The following is a 20,336-nucleotide window of genomic DNA, read 5'->3' as shown; positions in this document are numbered from 1 at the left end:
CCAAAGGGGGGTCTCACGAGGAACCACAGACCCCCGCCATAAAACCATCCTACATTCCAAGCAGGATTGATGAACTATTCCACATTTTATAAAGCATGATTGAAATGTCATTGAACCAAACGTCCTATCACCAGGTAATTCATGCAGTATTACTCTGGAAAGATTTCAACTAAGTATGATCCAAAGTTCATTTCTGTAGCCCACATGGAGGCTGAGATAGGTTTTATTAGTTCTAAGGTAAATATCCACCATGTTACAATACTGCCATCTAAGGACCAGACTGGACCCCTTTTTCCCTTAGGGAATTAAGAAATAGACAAACTTAATGCATCACTCTGACATTACTGTTTTATATTGTAACTTAGCTATATATTTGTGTGGTTACAAATTGTTATCCTTTCATTGATCTATGTATTCTATGTGTGTTGTTAAACATGATGATTTTATTAGTTATCTTGTATATTCCAAACTTTAGCTAGGTAGTTGATATAGGCCGTTGTCAAAATGAATGGGCCATGGTGGGAGTAGAATATGCAACACTTGCGCGTAAAACCAAATTAAACAAATTAACTTAAGGTTTTATTTCTCTCTTTCTTTATTGAAACAAAGAAAGAGAAGGAAGACCAAAGGGGTGGCGACAACTGTCAAGCCCCCCCAGCTACACACACCCCGAGGATAAAACAGCAGGATCCTCCAGGGCTCGCTCTTCTTCTTCTTTTACGTCTTCTTTTACATAGCTTCTTTTACAATCCTTCGTCTTACAACTTTTCTTACAATCTTAACTTTTACGCCTCGTTTCGCGCACTAGCTCACGTTCGTTTCTAGCTTAAACTTTACTTCTTACACTTTGGTGCGCGATTTTTGCCTTACTATTTCAACAAGCCAAGCCTTCCAAATTGAATCACACACAGGTGTGTATAAGTAATTTTGTCGTTTTTCTTTTTGTGACAAAATCCAGCTTTTGTCTAGAAGATTTTGAAGGTTTTGCGTCGTTTGGCCAACACCAACTCCTTCCAATTTATCTGGCAAATTAAGTTAAATACTAGCGTTTATTCCGCTGTCAACCTCCGGCCCTCCGGCTACACGCCACACCAGGACCGGCTGACCAGATCTCGAGAGTGCCTACGAAGAAAGTCTGCTGGCAGACTGCGCCGACGCTGATCCACCGAGACATCGGCAGAGCCCGTCACCCCTGGCAACGGCCGTCATCTCTGAGAGAAACCCACTTGGAGTGTGGCGTCCCCGTCGCCTAGCAACCAAACTCCGGGGCTCCAGCCAGGATCTCAACAGCGCTCCGCTACTCAAAGTAGGCAACTCTATCCTTTGCTCCGAACTGGGTTGATGTCGGAATAATACTAATCCCGATTTAATAATTCTCCACCGTTACGAATAAATGCTATACACATATCTAAATCCATTCTCTTTCACCATCGCCCAAATCACTGCTAGTTCAGCTGGTAGATATAGTTATTATTAGTTATAGATTCATGTCATTATCCTTGTTCATTTTACTGTGTTTAGTTAGTCAATAAATATTATCAACGTAACCCAGTCGTTGCCTGTGTTTCTTTGAAGTGAAGATCGGAGATCCCTGTAATCGAGAAATCACAACTTTGGATGTGAGATTGATCAAAACAATCTGTATTTTAATCAAATTGTCCTCCCTGAGGACTGGTGCCCCATTCTTTTAACGAGAGCAAAATTCAAATTGTGGTATTCACGCTACATGGGATTGTAGCAGAAAGTAGTGTCCATGTCACACTCACATAAATTGTGGAGCATAATGTAGTTGACTAGTAAATAGTAAATAGGAAGTGATTTCTTACACTTTTTTTTTGTTTTGTTGTTTGTTGTTTTCTTTTACTTTATTTTACCAGGACATCAGTTCTTAATCAAGGTAGGATAAAAGCTGACATCCAAACATATGGAATTCCATTTGATAAAGAAAAATGAAAAATATATGTTGAAGGATGTATAATAAAATTGAAAACAGAGCATGGCTTGTTACTTTTTTTTGTAGGTGCAACAGCTTATCAATTATTGCCGTTGGAAATTATATTAAATAATAACTTTAATATTAAAGTTCCCTAGGGCACCACCCTAAGAAGGGAAAGGATCAACTGTTTTAGTCTTAAAACACACTATCAAGTTGGAACTCTGATTAATAATTAACTTAAAAACCACAACCAAAATGACCATATTAGTAGTTAGTAAAAGTTGGAGTACTGTAGAGTAAAGGAAGGCAACATGGGCAACATTCTGAGCCCGGTGGTCTAGGGTTCTGATAACCCTTAGCTTGTGCTCCAGTGGGTGGTGAGAATTAAATAGTAAATATTGATCTGTGTGTAACAGTTTTCGGTATACTTTAATGATGAGGCTTCTTTCATCCACAGTCCAAGAAGGCCAGACGATTTTCTCTGACGTCCTCCAGAGCAAACTTGATGCTGCTGTCCACTGCATTGATGTGTTCTGGCTTTCACCTCCTGTGTTTTGATTTTGACCCAGGTGTCATCCATGGACCTAACCAAGTGGCTGGGAGCAATTTCTGCACAGGACATCAGGGCTTTAAGCAACTGTTGGAGAAGAGCTGATGGTAGGGTGTTGTCCTGTAGCAGTCATTTCACTGTCTTTACATCTTAGGAGGTGGAATGCATGTAAAAAGTGGGATGCCATGGTTTTATCTGAGTCCAGTTTTATTTTTCTGACCTTGTTTCAATAGCTCTGTTTGTCTATGGAACAAAAGAACATATGGTCTCATCGGCCATTTAGAGTGGTTTGAGATTACCTACTACTGGAGATTAAACGATTACTGCAACACAGAGCAAAAATGGAAGGTTAGTATTACCGATTAAATTTAATTATCATAACCATTTTCGATTACCTTGGTTAATTACTGTGGTCAATTTAACTTACGTAGGGGCATCAGCCAGAAACAGTTTCCCACATGCATGTGCAGGAAGCAACGTGGGTTTGTTTTGTGTCAGTCATAACACGGAAGGCAGTGACAGGTTTTTAAAACGCAGGTAAACCTTCAAAAAAATTAATTGTCGATTGTCTCCTTTTACACTGCCAGACAAGTTTGCCTTTGTATTTGGACTGAGTATCACACAACTGTGGGGAACAATGACATGACATGCACATAGAGTACATACACAGACAAGGGAGAAACAATGAGCTGCTAGCCCACGCAAACTGGATAATATGTTGTGAGACGCTTCAATCGGTGATTGTGTGTTTTTGAAACTTGGCCCCAAGCGCACTGTAGGTGCAGTGTTTCTGGTTTAATAGTACCATGCTGGGCAGGTGACAGGTCTGTTTTACAGTGTCTGTGCTTTGAAAGATGTTACAGCAGGAAAATAATAATAATAAAAGACAAAGAAAAAAAACCTGCTCCAGACTGAACGCGACCTGAGATTGGGGCAATGATTCACCTTTCAATATGACAATGACCCCAAGCATACAGCTGAGAAAATGCTGGTGGCTTCAGGACAAGTTTCTTACTGTCCTTATGTAGCCCAACCAAAGCCCAGATTGAACCCCATAGAGCATCTCTGGTGAGACTAGATCAGTGGTCGGCAACTGGCGAGACCTGCGAGGCAAAACTGGAGCGCCACATTATTTTACTAAGCTGATTTTTTTTTAAAACCTTACAATATCAGACTGATGGTCTCACATTTAGTTATGTTGTCCAAATAGAGAATTTAGCTCCACCTGAAGAATGCTTGCTTGATAGACCTCTTAAATAGCAGATATACAGTTCAATGTGTGATATGAAAAAAATAGCTTCAACAAAGTACTCAAATTGGGGTCTGAATACTTTTTTAAATGAAAGTTTTTGATTATTAATAAATTTGAAAAATAAAATTTAAAAACATGTTTTCACTTATTATTGAGACCGATGGGCAAAATGACAATTTCATCCATTTACAATTAAATTAATGTAAATTGAATTGTGCAAAAAGTTTTTCTTCCTGAAGCCACTGAAAAATAATCATACCTAAGATTAAAAGAACTCCACTGAAAGACAATAAAGTAGTCCTATAAAGTCATTACACTAGTTAACATATCAGGGGTCTAAGCAGCAGAACAAATACTGTGTATGTATATGTCTCTGATACTGTGTGATCCAGTGTGCTCGTTTCCCCCAGGCTCCATCCAAAGTAATAGATAATTTTGGCAACATATATACACCAGAATCAGAACTGTCAAAATCTACAGTGTTGCCTTCAGTCACAAAGAGAAAATTACAATTAAAGGGGTTTCCAGACATGATCCTTGGCAAAATGGTTGTGAGCCAGGTTTCCTGACAGAAGCCTGAAGTGTAGTATAGTGTAGTCTAGCTCCTTTGACAGAGGCGCCAGAGGGATGACAATCTCAGGCATTTTCAATCCACTGTCCACAATCCAGGTGTCCAAAGGTCAGAGGCTTTAAGTTTAGCACCGATCAAGGGGCCAAAAACAGCTAAGCCCCTTTTAGTCCCCTTAGTTATAGTGACTAGACATAAGTCATTGCTACCAAGCACCCAGGGAGACCGAAGCCCACACAATGACAGCAGTACAAGACAGTGATGAGCAATGAGAAAAAGGTTTTGTGTCTAATGTTTTTCTAGAACACTAGGAGCACATAACAATAAGCAGCTATATATAATTTTATCAGATTTTTTCATGCAGAAACTAAGTAAGTTGTTGATGTGTAATTCTGTTTTATGCAAACTTACAGTATTCTATATAACCAATACAAACCTGTAGTTCAGTTTTTAAAAAATAATGCAATGCAAATCTTCCAAACATTCTTACCATGTTAGGGCTGAAACATCTAATTGTGATTTTCCCAAACTGTTCTTAACGGCAATCAGTGCATTCTGGTGAAAGACTAGAAATATGTGCTTTCCTTGGATCATACAGTGCAAACTAAAGATCAACTCTGTAATCACAACCTACTGAATCCCATATTCAGTGTCAGAGGGATAGAAAGATTCAAAGCCAGGAGGACTTATTTTGAGTCCATATCTCTCCAGATAATGAAAACCAGGCTTAGTGAGCAAATGAGTGAGTGGGATTGAGTCCATTGTTAAGATACATGGAGTAGAAGTTCCAGCCATCCCTTTCATGTGAGTTGCTTCATTAAGGCAGAGTCAACGTGAAGTAGCCATGGCAGATGCTGCTGTAGGGTATACTTAGGGGCGGAAGCAGCAACTGTGTCATCCCTGCTGATGAACTAGCACAGCCTGTGACAACAGCCGACAAATAGGAAGAGAAGATGACAATGCTTTTGCTCACTCTCCAATCTTATACCCTCCTCTAGTGTTCTCACAAGGCCAGGATTTTGATTTGATACCACAACTTCTCCTCTCTCTCTCCTCATGCATTTATATCACACTACTGCATGTCATTAACTTTGTGTCTTCCCTATACTGTAGTTTGTGCTCAGTCCTTTCTCTCCCTGTCCAGTCACCCACCTTCAGTTTGTCGGCGATTTCTTCCTGTAAAAGGGAGTTTTTCATCTCCACTGTCACCATGTGGGAGCTCCTGGGTTTCTCTCCATATATTGTAAAGTCTCTGGTCTTTTCTTTACTCTTTTTTTATTTATTTGTTATATTCTGTATCCAAGTAAACTTGCTTGCAGAAAAGGTGAAATTGTGAAGCTGATTTTGTGAGGACATAAAAGACTATTTTGGTTCTCATGTTGTATGAAATCACACTTGTATTTGTGCTTACACGAAGTTTGAGATACCTAAAGAACTCCTTTTACTACGTTAGGACCAGTGGCATTATAATTTTCAAAGAGCGCTCTTACCTTTCTTGGCTGCCTGGTCTTGACAGGTTTCATAGGTGCAGGGTCCCCAGGCGCTCCATGAAGACACCTCACAATCTACAGGACATCTAATATGGCAGAGCTGGGTGGTGTTCGGGGGGGCACCCATACAAAGATCACTGTCCACTGGTCGCAATGCTATGGAGAGACAGACAGGATCAATGGCACACTGAAGGATTGATGATTTAATGAAAAGCGTTTTCATCAGCAAAACTGTGACTCAATACAGTGAAAAGAAAAATTAGGGATATTAAACATATTAAAACCCACAACTTGATGTCCACACCTCTTCCACAGTTTTTACTTCACACTTGTGGTATCACGTTATAATGTTGCCATTCTGAACCTTCAGAACAACATTGTTATTTTCTGATTTCTACACTTGCCTTCTACTTCATTAATCTAAGGGCTGCAATGTGACTAGCTGTGAAGACAATGATTACTCAGCATTCGTCCACATCACCCTTACCTTTTACACACTTTGCGCTGCCTCATTATTAACAATGTGTTTGGGTATGATTCCATTTGCAATGCATACCCAGCACTTTGCAATGCTCTTCATGGTACCTGTTTAAAACTCTATTTTAACAGCATTCTATCATCATGGACCTTAAGGAATTGACTCTATAAAATATAACAGTATCAGTTCTTAATTATGTATTCTAAAGACGGAAAATGCATTTCATATTAAGAAGCAGCTGAAAAATTCAAGCCATTTAAAAGATATCTGTTAAGTATGGGAGTATAACTTATTTACTTTACCCTAAACCATCTATTCAAGTACTCATAAATCAAGCCATGCTTTGTGTGGCTAGACTTAGGCACCTTGCCTGGTTTGGCCACTGAGTTATGGGTGTATTGGAAATGATTATATTAATTAAATTATCAGCCAAACATTCTAACTAGCAATAAGGTACCACTGGAAGGTATGATTAGATGATTAGAAAATATGCCACTGTGCAAATAGGTGTTGAATAAAAACCATCTAAATGACCAGTTGATGGCTTTAATTCCAACATGCCCATGTGTCATCACACTACCAGTCAGACATTTCTTCTGAAAAGCTTCTCATCCACATTATCAATGATCATGTTTTGGAGGATAATAGCCACCTACCTTGTCCATTTTGAGCTGAACTCTCCACAACCACAACAAAGGCTAATTAATGGAAGTCTCCACACAGACTGACCTTGCTCAGGTAATTGTGCCAGATGGCCTTCCCTTCCCTGCTACACTTTTCATCCGCCAAATGAATAACCTCAGAGGCCCCTGCCCTGTATTGCCACATGCCAAATGCCATCAATAACTTTGCTCCCAGTTCCTTTCCAGCTGAGGATTCAAGGCTTCACAGTGGCACATCTGTTTTATAGTATGTCACTGTTTGCTCCTCAAAATGGAATCTTTGGTATGGTATGGTATGGTATTTATTGGAACCAGTGCAGGAAAACAGCTGATACAACTTACATACATGCTAAAAGTAAAAGTTTTACTTTAAATCTCAGAATTTCAGATATATGGGATGATAGTAGCTCCCAGTAGTCAGAATGGGAACGATCTGTGTTGAAAGTTTTATTGCCATACTATGCCAGTCATGAATTCCCCCTAGGGGATAAATAAAGTATCTATCTATCTATCTATCTATCTATCTATCTATCTATCTATCTATCTATCTATCTATCTATCTATCCATCCTTGAAAGCAAATGATGAAATTATATCAGCTTAATTTCCTCCACACAGACGCTCTCATCACAATAAAATCACCCACTGCATGCTGGGATCTAGGAAGTGATTCAGTTGCTGATGACTGCTTTTCTACCTGTGCCACCTGGACAGCCTCCAGTTGCCATTATTTGATGAAAAAAAAAAATATTTCTTTCTGATGGAAATATTCTCAAGTACAGAATCTAAGTGATGTCAACATGGCCAATTAATACAGTTAGCTTCTCTGAGTGGTCAAAGGAGGCAAATGAGGAGGAGCACTAGTGCAGGTGACGTTTCAGCATGAGGAATTTATTCTCAGTAGCTTCTCCATTGGCATTCACAATGGCGATGGAGGTAATAATTAAAGCTTCTAAGTGGGTTGTAGGTGGAGAGAGGCGGCAGGATGGGATGCGCCTTACACCAATTAGGGCCTGCATGGATGACATGACGTTGATAACTACAATGGTGCCATGTATGAAAAGAGTACTTGAGAGACTTAATAAAAACTTAAAGTGGGCTAGTATGAAAATCAAGACCAGTAAGTCTTGTATCTCAATAGGTAGAGGGAAGTTAAGTGATAGGAAGTTTGTAATAGACGAAGAGGAAATTCCAATAATTAGGGAAAAATCAGTGAAGAGTCTAGGTAGGTGGTACAAGGCAGACTTGAATGACGGAGAACAGGTATTGCAGTTTCGGAATGCTGTTACTGGATAGAATAGATAAATCAGGGGTTCCAGGAAAGTTGAAGTTGTGGTGTCTGCAGTTCGGGTTATTTCCCAGGTTGATGTGGCCACTGTCTGTATATGAGATTCCATTATCTGCTGCAGAAAAAATGGAAAGATTAGTTAGCTTTTACATTAGGAAGTGGCTAGGTGTTCCTAGATGTTTAAGTACGGTGGCACTGTATGGGAAAGGCATACTTCAGCTCCCGGTAACTAGTCTAGTGAAGGAGTTTAAATGTACTAAGGTTAGGACAGAGCTCCTGTTATCTGGAAGTAAAGATGTGGTAGTTAGTAAGGTGGTTCCAAGCCCAATCAAGGGGAGAAAATGGAATCTAAGCATGGCAGTGCAGGTGGCAGAAGCAACGCTCAGGCATACAGAGATTGTGGGTAATGTCCAAATACTTCTTGTTTTAGGTGAGTTGTATGGTGAGTTGTATTGTCTTGGAGAGTGGGGGAGTAGGGGGAGGTAGAGCACAGCCTAATCCGGAGGGGGAGAGTTTAGCTCAACAAGGCATCTCTCCCTGACTCTACCTCCCTCATTCAAAATGGCCACCACTTTCTGGGAAAGAAGAAAATCTAGTCCTACACTACAGAACAGAACTGTTTAGGGGAGTTTTTTTTTTGTTGAATCTGCTAGTGTGTTTTGTCCTAGTTGATGATAGTGTTGTTTGTGATAGCTTAGGCAAGATAAAGGAGAAAATAGATGTGGTGTGAGGAGCAGTGATGGCTGGCATTAGGGGAGTGACTCTGGGACACCAATGATCACTGTCTAGCCTCCTGGAGGTGTCGTGGGACCAACTAGATGAAACACTGGTGAAAGGAGGCTCCCACCTGATGACCCCAAAGACATGTTAGTTATCACGGCTCATTAGTCTGTATAGCTAAATTAATAGTTATCATAGGATTTAGGATGTTAAGCTTAGGGAGCTATTCACTGGGTCTGGTACATTTTCTGTAGCACAAGTTTCTTGCAAATACCATTCACAGACACTTCAACACAGATATCCACAAACAAATGTTTACAATAACTCTTAACAAAAAATATAAACTTTCTAAATATTTACACACCCAAATTACCTAGAAATTAGTCTAGTAATAATATCAACTATAAATCTAGTAATGGCAACTATCTAAGATGATTTAAAAAAGTATACTTGCCTTTAAACAGGAAGATTTATGTAAACTTTAGCTAATTTGACTCCTCAGTTGGCAAAACTAGAATTTCACTATTTCCCCTTTCTAGTCCCACTTTAATGCAACCTCCAAAGGTATTTATAAGACAAAATCAATCAGCTCTATCAGCGGTGCAATGCCCACCAAATAAAACCTCTACTCTAAGACAGGAGTGAAGGAATTAGATATAGCCAACACAGAAACAGATGAAAGAAGGTAGCAAGAAATTGTGCAAATTAATATGTGGTATGGATAAAGGCTCCCATTTCCATCATGGCAGGTCCAAATTAAAAGTTTAGTTAAAATTTTGCATGCCATTATAGCACAAAAGCTTTCAGACAACAAAGACATGTGCAGGGTGCTTCTCATCATTTATCACACCTATTCCACTTTTCTTTCTTATCAGTTTTCTCCGTCAGCGACCATTCTTTGTCAGTCACACCATAAAGCCATAGTACCTTCATGGATGTGTCCCTGCTTCCATCCTAAAAACACTTTCCATAACAATTACTGTATTAAAATGCAGACAGGGGCAGCTTGGCTGGAAGTGACAATATATGAAAATGGCACTGGTAGAAAGTGTGAGTCTCACTGCTGTTAACAAAATTGGCAGTGTGGAATCTTGACACTGAAATATGAAAGTGTGTGGGTGGTTGTGAGCATCTGATCTGAATAATTTCTACTAGCAGATGCCAGTTCAGCCTCCCCAGCCAGATGGACTGAAACCATCAGTGCTGGATAAGCATGTAACCAGGCAACTTCCAGCCTCTGTGTGCTCAGTAATGACACCAATTTACATGAAAGCTCATATTTCATCTGCTATCATCTCTGTGTGGCTTATACACATTCAGTCATATTCATATTCATATAGCTCAGTCCCAGATTTAATATGGGTGGGGTGGGGGGGCTTTAATTCTCCCCTGTGGTTCACACATGGCTGGTCAAGAAGAGGGAGGATATCAGTGTGTGTGCAGAGTTGGAGAAGAACACATGACTTTGGTGTGTGTGTGAGACCTAAGCCTAAACAGATGATTTGGAAGCTCATAAACAGCTTTTATTATCTTTTATTGTCATCTCAGATATGAGATATGAAGCAGTTTTCAACCAAACTATGTCAAAACATAGCTCAACATTCCTTGCTTTCTGTCCCCAAGATGTTGCTACTTGCACCCCTTCCATTCCTTGCTGTTGTTATTTGAGCCAATAACAGCCCTTGATAACCTTGATAATGATTTCTATGTAATTACAAAGTGGAATTGAAAGGACTGCAACTGAGCATGGACTTGTAAAGTATCCCAGTATTCTACCACAAAGCAGATGTTTTCCTACCAAATATAATAAAATTTAGTGACAAGTATAAGAGCCTGCCATTCTTCTCCATCATCATCTTTGCTTGTAGTATTTATAGACTCATAGAAATTTATATACTAAAGGTTTTACCAAATATGTTTTTGCAAATATGTAATTGCTGTTTGGTTTTAGTTCACTGCAAAACCTTTTAAAGCCTGGAAAATACTAGAGCTCTGTACACCTTCCATCCATCATCTCCCTATGACTTCTCAAGACTTTTGAGACAGAGACTGGAGTTTATGTCCAAAGTCCCACATGTGGTTAGATTTTGGCTTCTATTCTGTTTGGTATTTCAAATGTAAGCATGTCCTTATTTGGCTAAACCACAACAGCGGGGCCACCCTTATAATTTGAAATGTCGCTGACTGTCTGGCTAAATGACTGGCTGACTGACTGCTGATCATAATTCCGTCACTGGTCAACCGAGTGCCTCATCCCTGAGTTTCTGGTGCAAACCGTTTCTATTTGGGGGTTGTTTACAGCTCATCACATTGGCCCTCATTTATCAATCTTGCGTGAAAACAGGCGCAGATCTGAGCGCAGAATTGGTCGTACGATAGGATACACGTGTGATTCATGAAACATTCGTATCTGACCAATCCCAGTGTACAAATGATCGGGTCTTGATAAATGCGGAGGCTGAATTCGATCGTCATTAACATGTTACGCCCTTAAATATTCCTGGTTCGGAGGCCTCGCCCACTAAGGTCAAACATGGAGAGAAGAGTTACTGGCAAAAAACGAAACTTTTCTCAGATGGAGATCGACATCCTGACATCCGAGGTGGCGCAAAATAAGGATGTGCTTTTTGGCAGTCTGAAACGTGGGGTCAAAGGAGCTCATAAAACGGAGATGATGCTCTGCAGTGCCCCCTCCTGCAGCCGCGCGCCAACACAGCTGTTTTGAAAAATAATCGTGTGTCCCCCCCGGCCACCTGGCCACCACGTTTAAAAGTGAAAGCTTGGCATCACAAATCACCTGTATATTTATAGAGTGATAGTTTTTGCGATTGATGAATGCGTAATCATTCATGGATGGTGCCTTCAGACGCACGAGTGCAATCAATTGCTCCAACCAAATTTGGAAACCCAGCAATCTGGAGATCCCTACGGTCTCTGAAAACGCGCTCACGTCTGACACGCGCGTATTGTTCCTCCAAAATGAGTAAATCTGCCATTGTTATGATTTGATAACTGTCAAAGCATCTATTTAAATAAGGGAGTGAGTAAACATCTGACCAACCACAGTGCAACAATGATTATCTCACTAGATGCTTTTAATTGTTGTTCCAGTTGTGTCATACCCATCGGAAAAAACAAAAAACAATGGCACAATTTTGCCTGAAAAAATAACTTGAAAAAAGAAACATAGTCTGTCTCTTGTGTCACAACGGTCCCCAGGCCTTAGTGTTTTATGTCTGTCTTGTCATTTCCTGTTTTATTTTGGTAGTTTCCCTCTTGTGTCTTTACTTCCTCCTGGGTGATTACCTGCTTTTTCCCTGATGTGTGTCACCTGTGTCTTGTTATCCCCACAGTATTTATGCCCGGTTTGTCCCTTTTCACTTTGCCAGTTTGTTTTCTTCCATAGTGAGTTACTTACCAGCGTTATCCTGATTGCTACCTTGAGAGAGACCTTTTTTGTGACCCGTTTCCTGAGACCTGCCTGTTCCCTGTCGGTACCTTTGCCTTGTCCTGCCTGCCTGTGTTTTGACCCTGCCCGCCTGACCACGTCTCTGCTTTTTCCCACTGGATCCATCGCCTGTCTCCAGTGGGCTTGCCAGTCTGTTTTTGGAACGCTGTTGTTGGATTGTTATAGAGTTGTACAATAAACTGCCTGATTGTCAACTGCCTCTCGGATCGTGCTTTTGGGTTCTACCTTGTGTCTCGAGCCTGACATCTTGTAACTTTCTCCCTGAGTGATCATAAATACAGCTGAAATCACAGCTCAGTCTTTGTCTTTCATTTATGTGTTTGGTGATTTTGTCAGATGACGTCGCAGTTATAAAATCAGGACTTGACCATAGGCCGTCCAGACATATACTAGGCTTTGACTTACTCTTGTTTGCTTCAAGTCAGTGTTGACTTTTTAATATTTAAACATGACCATCTTACCTAACCATAGCCAAACAGAACCAGAAAAACTAGAATTACACTTTGAATGTCAAAAAAGAATGTCAATGAAAATCATTTGTTATTACATTCATATACAACATAATCTGTGTGAAGTTGTGGTTCTTCAAAATGTATTGCTGTTGGGTTGTAATTATGGTAATGCAGTAAAAATCATGTGGTCATTTATTGACATTAAATATCTACATGTGGTGCGTGCTCCATTGGTACTACATAAAGCTGAAATTATTATCCCAACAAAACAAACTTTTTTTTCTCATGATCACATGCTAATTATTCAAAATTATATATATATGTGGTAGATTCAGTGCTGCTTTCTAATAACACACCCTTTGTAAAGGGTTTGTAAGTTGTCACTAATCGCTTCCTCAATTGTTTAATAGTTTTATTAGTCATTTGTGTATGATAAGCCATTGGTAAGAATAATTTGTGGGTTGCCTCACAAAAAGGTTAGTAAGTCATTAATAGTCACAGGTTTCTCACTATTGCTACCATTAATAATAATGGAGTGTGATGTGAAGTGGTACTGCCAGAGTTAACTTTATAATGCCACTCACAATCAAATCAATCATTTTAGCCAATACTCAATCTACAACCAAATAAAAGTCCCTGTAATGTCCCTCTATTAGTCCTGTAAAGATTAATAGTATGCCTGTGCTGTGTGCTCATAACTCAAAATGCTGCAATACGAGTACTGAGTAGAATGGGAGGCAGAGCCTTCAGCTATCAGGTTCTTCTCCGATGGAACCAGCTCCCAGTCTGGGTTCAGGAGGCAGACACCTTTTCAACGATTAATACTGATTCCAATACAGAGAGAGTGCTCAGTGCATCATGTGAGTTCCCCCAGCAGTCTAGGCCTATAGCAACATAAGGGGATGGTTTGGGGCTCACCTGAGCCAGCTCTATAACTATAAACTTTATCAAAGAGGACAGTTTGAAGCCTAATCTTGTGTTGTTCTGTGATGTATTTGGCTCCATCTACTGGTGGCTTCAAACAGCAGGAATTAGGAGGAAGTGAGATCACAGTAAACGTTGAGAGTAACAGGAAGTAGGGATCAGGAAATATTTTTCTCCTCGTGCTCAGAGTGAGCATCATAGCTTGGCAATCTGCTTCATCTTATGCTTTAAAGTCCACTGAATAGCTTCATCTGTAAGTTTTCCTCTGCTTACAGTTATATTAGCATGTTTATGTCACTAGTTGATGGTTAAAGCATTGGCACTGTGTAAAAATTATTTACAATCATGTTTGCATTTCTACTACACACATTTATGTAATTATAAGCGCCTGTTTGTATTGTTTTTTCTTAATTATCTTTACTGCACTTGTGTATTAGTAATGTTATTTTGACAGTCATATTAATGTTAAGTTAATCAAGTCCATAATAATGACACATTTACCTGCTCAGAAGTCTATTTATGTATAAAACAATTGTGATCTATCCATTTTATAAATGGCGAATAAGGAATATAAACACTGGATGAAATACAAGAGAACCATAGAGACAATACAAGAAGGCATGTTGGGAAAGTTACCATCTTTGCTCCTGAGTGAACCGAGGTTGGTTGGTGTATCAGCACTGGTTTGGACACAGTATACCTCCCGGGTTTGAATCCCGCCTCCACATAGCCCTGTTGTGTTTCCACGCCGACGGTCCTGTTGGCTTAGCAGCACATCCGCCCTGCACTCTGTCCACTCTGTGGTCTTCCAGCTGTAACTGAGGAACAAGAAGAGTTTGTCAGCTAACTATACCATTGGTCTCATATATTTTTATATTAATAGAATTAAAAGAACTGGTAAATCAAACGAATGTGCTTTCACATGTTGTGGATCAGTATCAGCCTTCAAGAAAAAGAGGCAGGAGGAAGGAGATTTATTATTTTGTGTTGCTGAGCTGCATCCATAGACTATTGAATAAGGGTTTGTTGTCTGGTCCAAACAGAGTTCATATTGACCAGATGTATATGTGAAGCTAATGCAGTCAGATCAAAGGTCAATGGATATTAATTTTCATTTCTGGTGACCCAAGCAAGAATAGATTAAGTTCACCAAATCAGAGTTTACATTTGACAGATTTAATTCTTCTCAGACAGCAAACATCATTATATATTTAAATGCTCATAAATGTGAATTTTATTGTTTTATTACAAAGTGATTATGGTCTAAATAGAATCACATAAACCTTTCAGACTACATAATCAAATCTTAGCAAACTTAACTAGGCACAGCAAGTCTATAAAGCTTACATTTCTTCAGCAGTGTGCATAGGGTTATAACAGGAGTTGTATTCTACATAAGAGTTTGGAAGGTAGTGTTATTTTTTTTTATCATTTCCAAATGCAAAACTGTAAGGATGGATTAAATAGGGTGTTTATCTTCTCTAACATAAGCTGCCAATGTTAGCATGCCGTGCTAACTAACTACCTACATGGTTACACGGTTTTCCTTTTAAAATGAGCCATCAGGAGATATCAACTGCGTTTTCAACTGACTTGTGGAGCAACTTTAGTTCATCTGGTTTGTTTTTGTTAATTACTTGGGACACTAGTATGTAACCATTAGTTAAAACAAATATTTTCTCTACTTTTTATTATAGTACCAGAAGCATTCTGAACAGACCTTGCCACTAGTGTCCTTTGCAGGGGGACACTCTAAGGAGATAAAATCATGTGCTTTTATTTGTCTTATAAAAATGTGCTAAAACACTCATATCCAAACTCTTAATTTGCCTGTACATTGCCTGTGTTTGCTGTGCCATTTACCACCTTGTCATTCTGTCTAACTGTCTTCCAGAATCTACATGACAAAACAGATTAGTTGTCTAAAAGGATCTAGATTAGATCCTATTAGAAAACTAATCTGATTTATTGGTTGCCTATCTTTATTTGCTTACTTATTTCATTCTTGCTGAAATGAACAATATTTTCCATTTCAAAATGTATCATTGGCTTTGTTTTAAGATATTTAAATTTTTTTAACTTTTGACATGAATGAACAAAAAAAATAAAAAATACCAATCTTTATTGACCAATTACAGAGGAGTGTATTCGAGTTAAAGACCATATATTCAAATTTGAGTATTCTGCTGCAATCATTAATAGTTCTTTTGATCATTGTTCATTTTTGCCATAGCTCACAGCATGGATGGCTTTTTGCAGATACTGAAGAGCATTGGTTGTTGCTGAGTGGGTTGCATTATTGAGCATCTCTCCAGCATTGTTAGATAGGCTCTTTATGATATTGAACTTATATCTCTGTTTACAATACACCTCTGGGTTTGCAATTTAAGTAGACTGTCCAATGAGTTTTTTCCAAGACTCAATATTTTAAGCTGAAAGGAGGTTGTTCATTGTTGCAGCTGTACACGGGTTTGTTTGTGGTTACTGAACTGGCAGAAGTGTGCTTCAGCAATAAAGCTTTGTCGTTGCCATCCTGAGGACAGAAATGTAAACCCTGCCTCCATCTCTGCTGATAATGGAATTCAGTTGAGGTTGCCAATGAAAGGCTCCCTATTCATGAGCAAGGTCTCTGTCTCTGAACTGCTGTGGTGGCAAAAAAAAAAAAAAAAAAACGTGACTGGGGCATCCCTAATGATTTCTTAAAGATGATCCCATAAACGTACAACTATTGGAAGAATAAGAAAGGATGATAGAGAGAATATGTTTTTACAGTGGCATAATATGCCCACTGACGTACTGGAAAAGCTATAGTTTTTTTAATGTTCACAAACCATTCATTGCTTAAGTCTATTAAAATCATTGAGCGTTTGAATTCTAATAGCAAGTGTTCTCAGAGATGCTTAATTATGTTAGCAGTATTAGTAGTTAATCCATCATACAAAAATCTAGAGCTTGATTTACCGACTTTACCATTGGGTATGATCATCTAATTTAATCCAATTTGCATACCTAATGACCCTGACTTGGAATGATCTTAAAAGTTAATTGGCAGACAGCAGGGTGGCAGCGTCAGGATGAGACAGGATGATGGAGTAAGAGAGAGAAATCAGACAGCACAGCAGCTTCCTCTGACACTCCATTTACCTGCTCCTGCTCTTACTAAGCTATTTCTATGTTGCTAATATGCTACTATGTATCGTGTTGTGCGTAATGGATTCACTGCAACAGGTATCGAATGTAACATCGAGCTGACTTTATTTTCGAACCATCTGCTTATACATCCAGCTACCATTTAACAGTCACCACAAGAAGTTTCCTCTCTCTCCGAACTACTTCCTGTTTCAGCCCCTTTCAAAACAAGACTATGCTGCAATATATTGAACACCACCACATGCCCTCTTTAGATAACGAGTTCTAAACAAACATTTTATTTTCACTCTCAAAAGAACATTTTGACTGATAAAACATTCCTGTACATGTCACTTCAACTATTATGATTACTTTTTCCCTTTAACACATGTTCTGTTACATTTCCTTTTTTTTCTAAAAGTTTACTAAAGTCTTTCCTCGAGAGTTGTGAGGAGCTGGAGTAGCTGCTGCAGTCTCGTCTGGCAGCACAGAAGTGCTGAGTAACCCTGTGTTGGGACTCATCATTCAAGAGACCAGATGTTTCTATGTTTCTTTCACACTCCACAGTTCCTCACTGTTCACACCTGGGGACGACCCTTCCCCCCACGGACCTTACTGGCCAGCCAGTGTGGGTCAGCATGTGACATGTGACCCCCAAGGGTGTCACCAAACAAAAGCAGTCCTCTGGCCCTCTTCTTTCTCTCTTCTCTTCTTGGCTTGCTCTGGAGAGCAGCTCCTGCTGCTCCTCTCTCGGCTCTTCAAAGGGCAACAAGGCCCCAGCCCAGGTCAGCTCTGCTACCTGAGAAACCAGCTCCCTTGCTAGCCTGCTCACAGCAGACTGCAAACACTTTTCTCCTCAACAACAGCGACCTGCTTCAGATAAACTGAGAGTGAACCAGATTCTCTTCAGAATCAGCAGCTACGACACAAGGCCAGCTGATTTTCCAAGCAACAGGAGTCATAGCAGAGTTAGCATGGAACAGCTAACTCTGTCAGGAGAACAAAGGAGATAACAGCAAAGCAACAGAGCCAGACAGGACTTTACTCCACCAGGAAACCTCCCAACTCACTGGACTTTACACAAACACTGGAAAGGACCTCTTTGTTTGTTCCAAGGACTGGGTAACGTTAACTGACTGGGCCTAACCTTTCCCAGCACAGCATAGCACAGCATGGCTACGCAGCAGAAGTCGTAACTTTGTTAATGTACTTGTTGATTGATGTCTTGTTGTTGTAATGTTTGCTTAGGTTGTGGTCAGTCATACAGTTAATCTGGTACTCGTATGTTCACACACATAGTAGTACGTCTCAGTTCCAGAACCCGCATGAAGCTAACCACCTCCCTCTAACCTGGTACCTTTAGATTACATGAGCTAGGCTAACAAAGAAACTCACACCTTCCCTCCCACACACATCAGGTGGTCTCGGCGGCCATTTTGAGTAGTTTCTTTGTTTACCGCCATCTTGTGTAGTCTTCTTTGTTTAGGTCATGTGGTCACAGTGACCACTTTGAATCGACCATCTTGCCTTTGTCTGTGTCCCCACAGACCATAACCCCCCTACACACACACACACACACACACACACACACACACACACACACATACACACACACACACACACACACACACACACACCTTGTGTTTTACTCTGCTCCATTGTAAATAAATGCCTTTAAGTATAACTACTGGTGTGTTTAATGTTGCACAAGCGTGAATATTGCCAACCTCTACTTTGTAGAATTCAACTTCAACTTTAACTTACTGTTGATATGGTAATTTGGTTATAGTTACTAAGCTAATGGTTAATCAGAGTTCCAGATTGATGGTAATAAATTGAGACTAAAACCATATTGGCTATTTTGCCTATTAGTTTAGGCTGGTGCCCCGAGGACTTTAATTCATTTTAAAGTTATTATTTACTATTAATATTTTTAATATTAATATTTTCTTAATTTATGATAGCCAATAAATTCATAGACAACCGAAATCCAACATATTTGGTGTCCAGCTCATGAGGTAGAGCTCAGACCCAACACCTGTTCTCTCTCCCACTGCTTCAGCTGCAGCTTCTCCTACGGCATCTCTTTTGCAACCTGATACTGCAGCTACAACTCCCTCCAAACTGGGGTCAAGTCTCCTGTCCTTTACAATGGAGGAGGTGAAAGCGGAGCTCAAGAAGCTACATCCTGGAAAGGCAACAGGCCCAGATGGTGTGTGTCCGAGGCTGTTAAAGATCTGTGCTTGGCAGGAGTCTGGACTCACTCAGGACTATTGTGGAGAGACGCATGCAATGTAAGATGGAGGCCATGTTTGACAATACCAACCTAACTCTCCACAACATTCTGGCATGACAGAGAAGCAGCTACAGGTGCAGCAAAGGTCTCATCTCACTGCGCTGCAGAACAGAGAGGTTCAGGAGAGCCTTTGTTTCCACTGCCATCAGGCTATACAACACCTCAGCCAAAGGAAGTGGACTAATCTAATTATTATTGTTTATTTATCATTAACAGTTTTTATTATTATTATTATCATCAACAATGAGCTAATGGACACATGTATTTCCCCTAGGGGATAAATAAAGCATTTATCTATCTATCTACAGCTGACTTGAACATCAAAGCAGCGAAAAGTCGAAGACCACAACCATAATGCCAGGTTACACAATAATTTTGTCTGATAAGATCATGATCAAATTAGGCAATCATAAAATCTTGACATGATTTGGCAAAGCCTATGACAGGGTACACACTGATACCCTTCTTTATGACTTGCAGGATGTCAAAGAAGTGCCAGAGACCAACTTTGCGGAGAAGAATTTAAACAAAGTAGTGTGTATTATACCAGCTGTCTTGTGTGTCGAGAACATATCAATAAGACAGTAGTGGTGTTCAGAGATTGAGGAAGTAAATTTTGTTTAAGTTTAAGACCCCTAAGTATCCCTTAAGCTTCATTTTTTAATGAAGAGGGTAGTCCAGTAGACCAATTTTATCTGCTGCATCAAATGTTGAGGCATGAGTCAAGCAGACCACAGCCCATTGTCTATTGGCGTATATGGGGATAGAAAGGTTTTTATGGTTTTGAAGTCACAGTGAACTTTTCCTGCATAAACCATACCACAGTCTAAACATAAACAAGACCACTATCTAACAAAAGTACTAACAAAAAGTACTAACAAAAAGTACTAACAAAAGTACTTTTATTGCCTAAACCTAACCACAGACAGGACTCTGGATGTGAATCCCAGTCTCTGGTGTGACATCTGTGCGCGATGCATACCCCCCATCCATCCCAACCACCTACTGATACTTCCGCTGGTTTTAGTAAATGCAGCATTTTATTCATTCCAAAAATACCTTGTTTTCATTTGTTATCCACTTTGCAAGAATATTAGACACAGAAAATTGTACATTTACTAAA

At 39.7% G+C, this 20,336-nt stretch overlaps 1 protein-coding gene across 1 annotated transcript in view; it reads right to left on the bottom strand.

Moving 5' to 3' along the window:
• The window catches only part of thsd7aa (thrombospondin, type I, domain containing 7Aa), a 201,387-nt gene that overhangs the window by 97,721 nt on the left and 83,330 nt on the right, over positions 1-20,336 (bottom strand). The window contains exons 4-5 of the mRNA XM_056399169.1: positions 14,425-14,606; positions 5,797-5,952 (exon numbers count right to left, since the gene is read on the bottom strand). Of these exons, the coding sequence (XP_056255144.1) occupies positions 5,797-5,952; positions 14,425-14,606 (338 nt within the window). The remainder of the gene's footprint in view (positions 1-5,796; positions 5,953-14,424; positions 14,607-20,336) is intronic.

Source organism: Seriola aureovittata, chromosome 16, assembly GCF_021018895.1.
Source record: "Seriola aureovittata isolate HTS-2021-v1 ecotype China chromosome 16, ASM2101889v1, whole genome shotgun sequence".
NCBI lineage: Eukaryota > Metazoa > Chordata > Actinopteri > Carangiformes > Carangidae > Seriola > Seriola aureovittata.
This window is presented reverse-complemented; position numbering and strand designations above follow the sequence as displayed.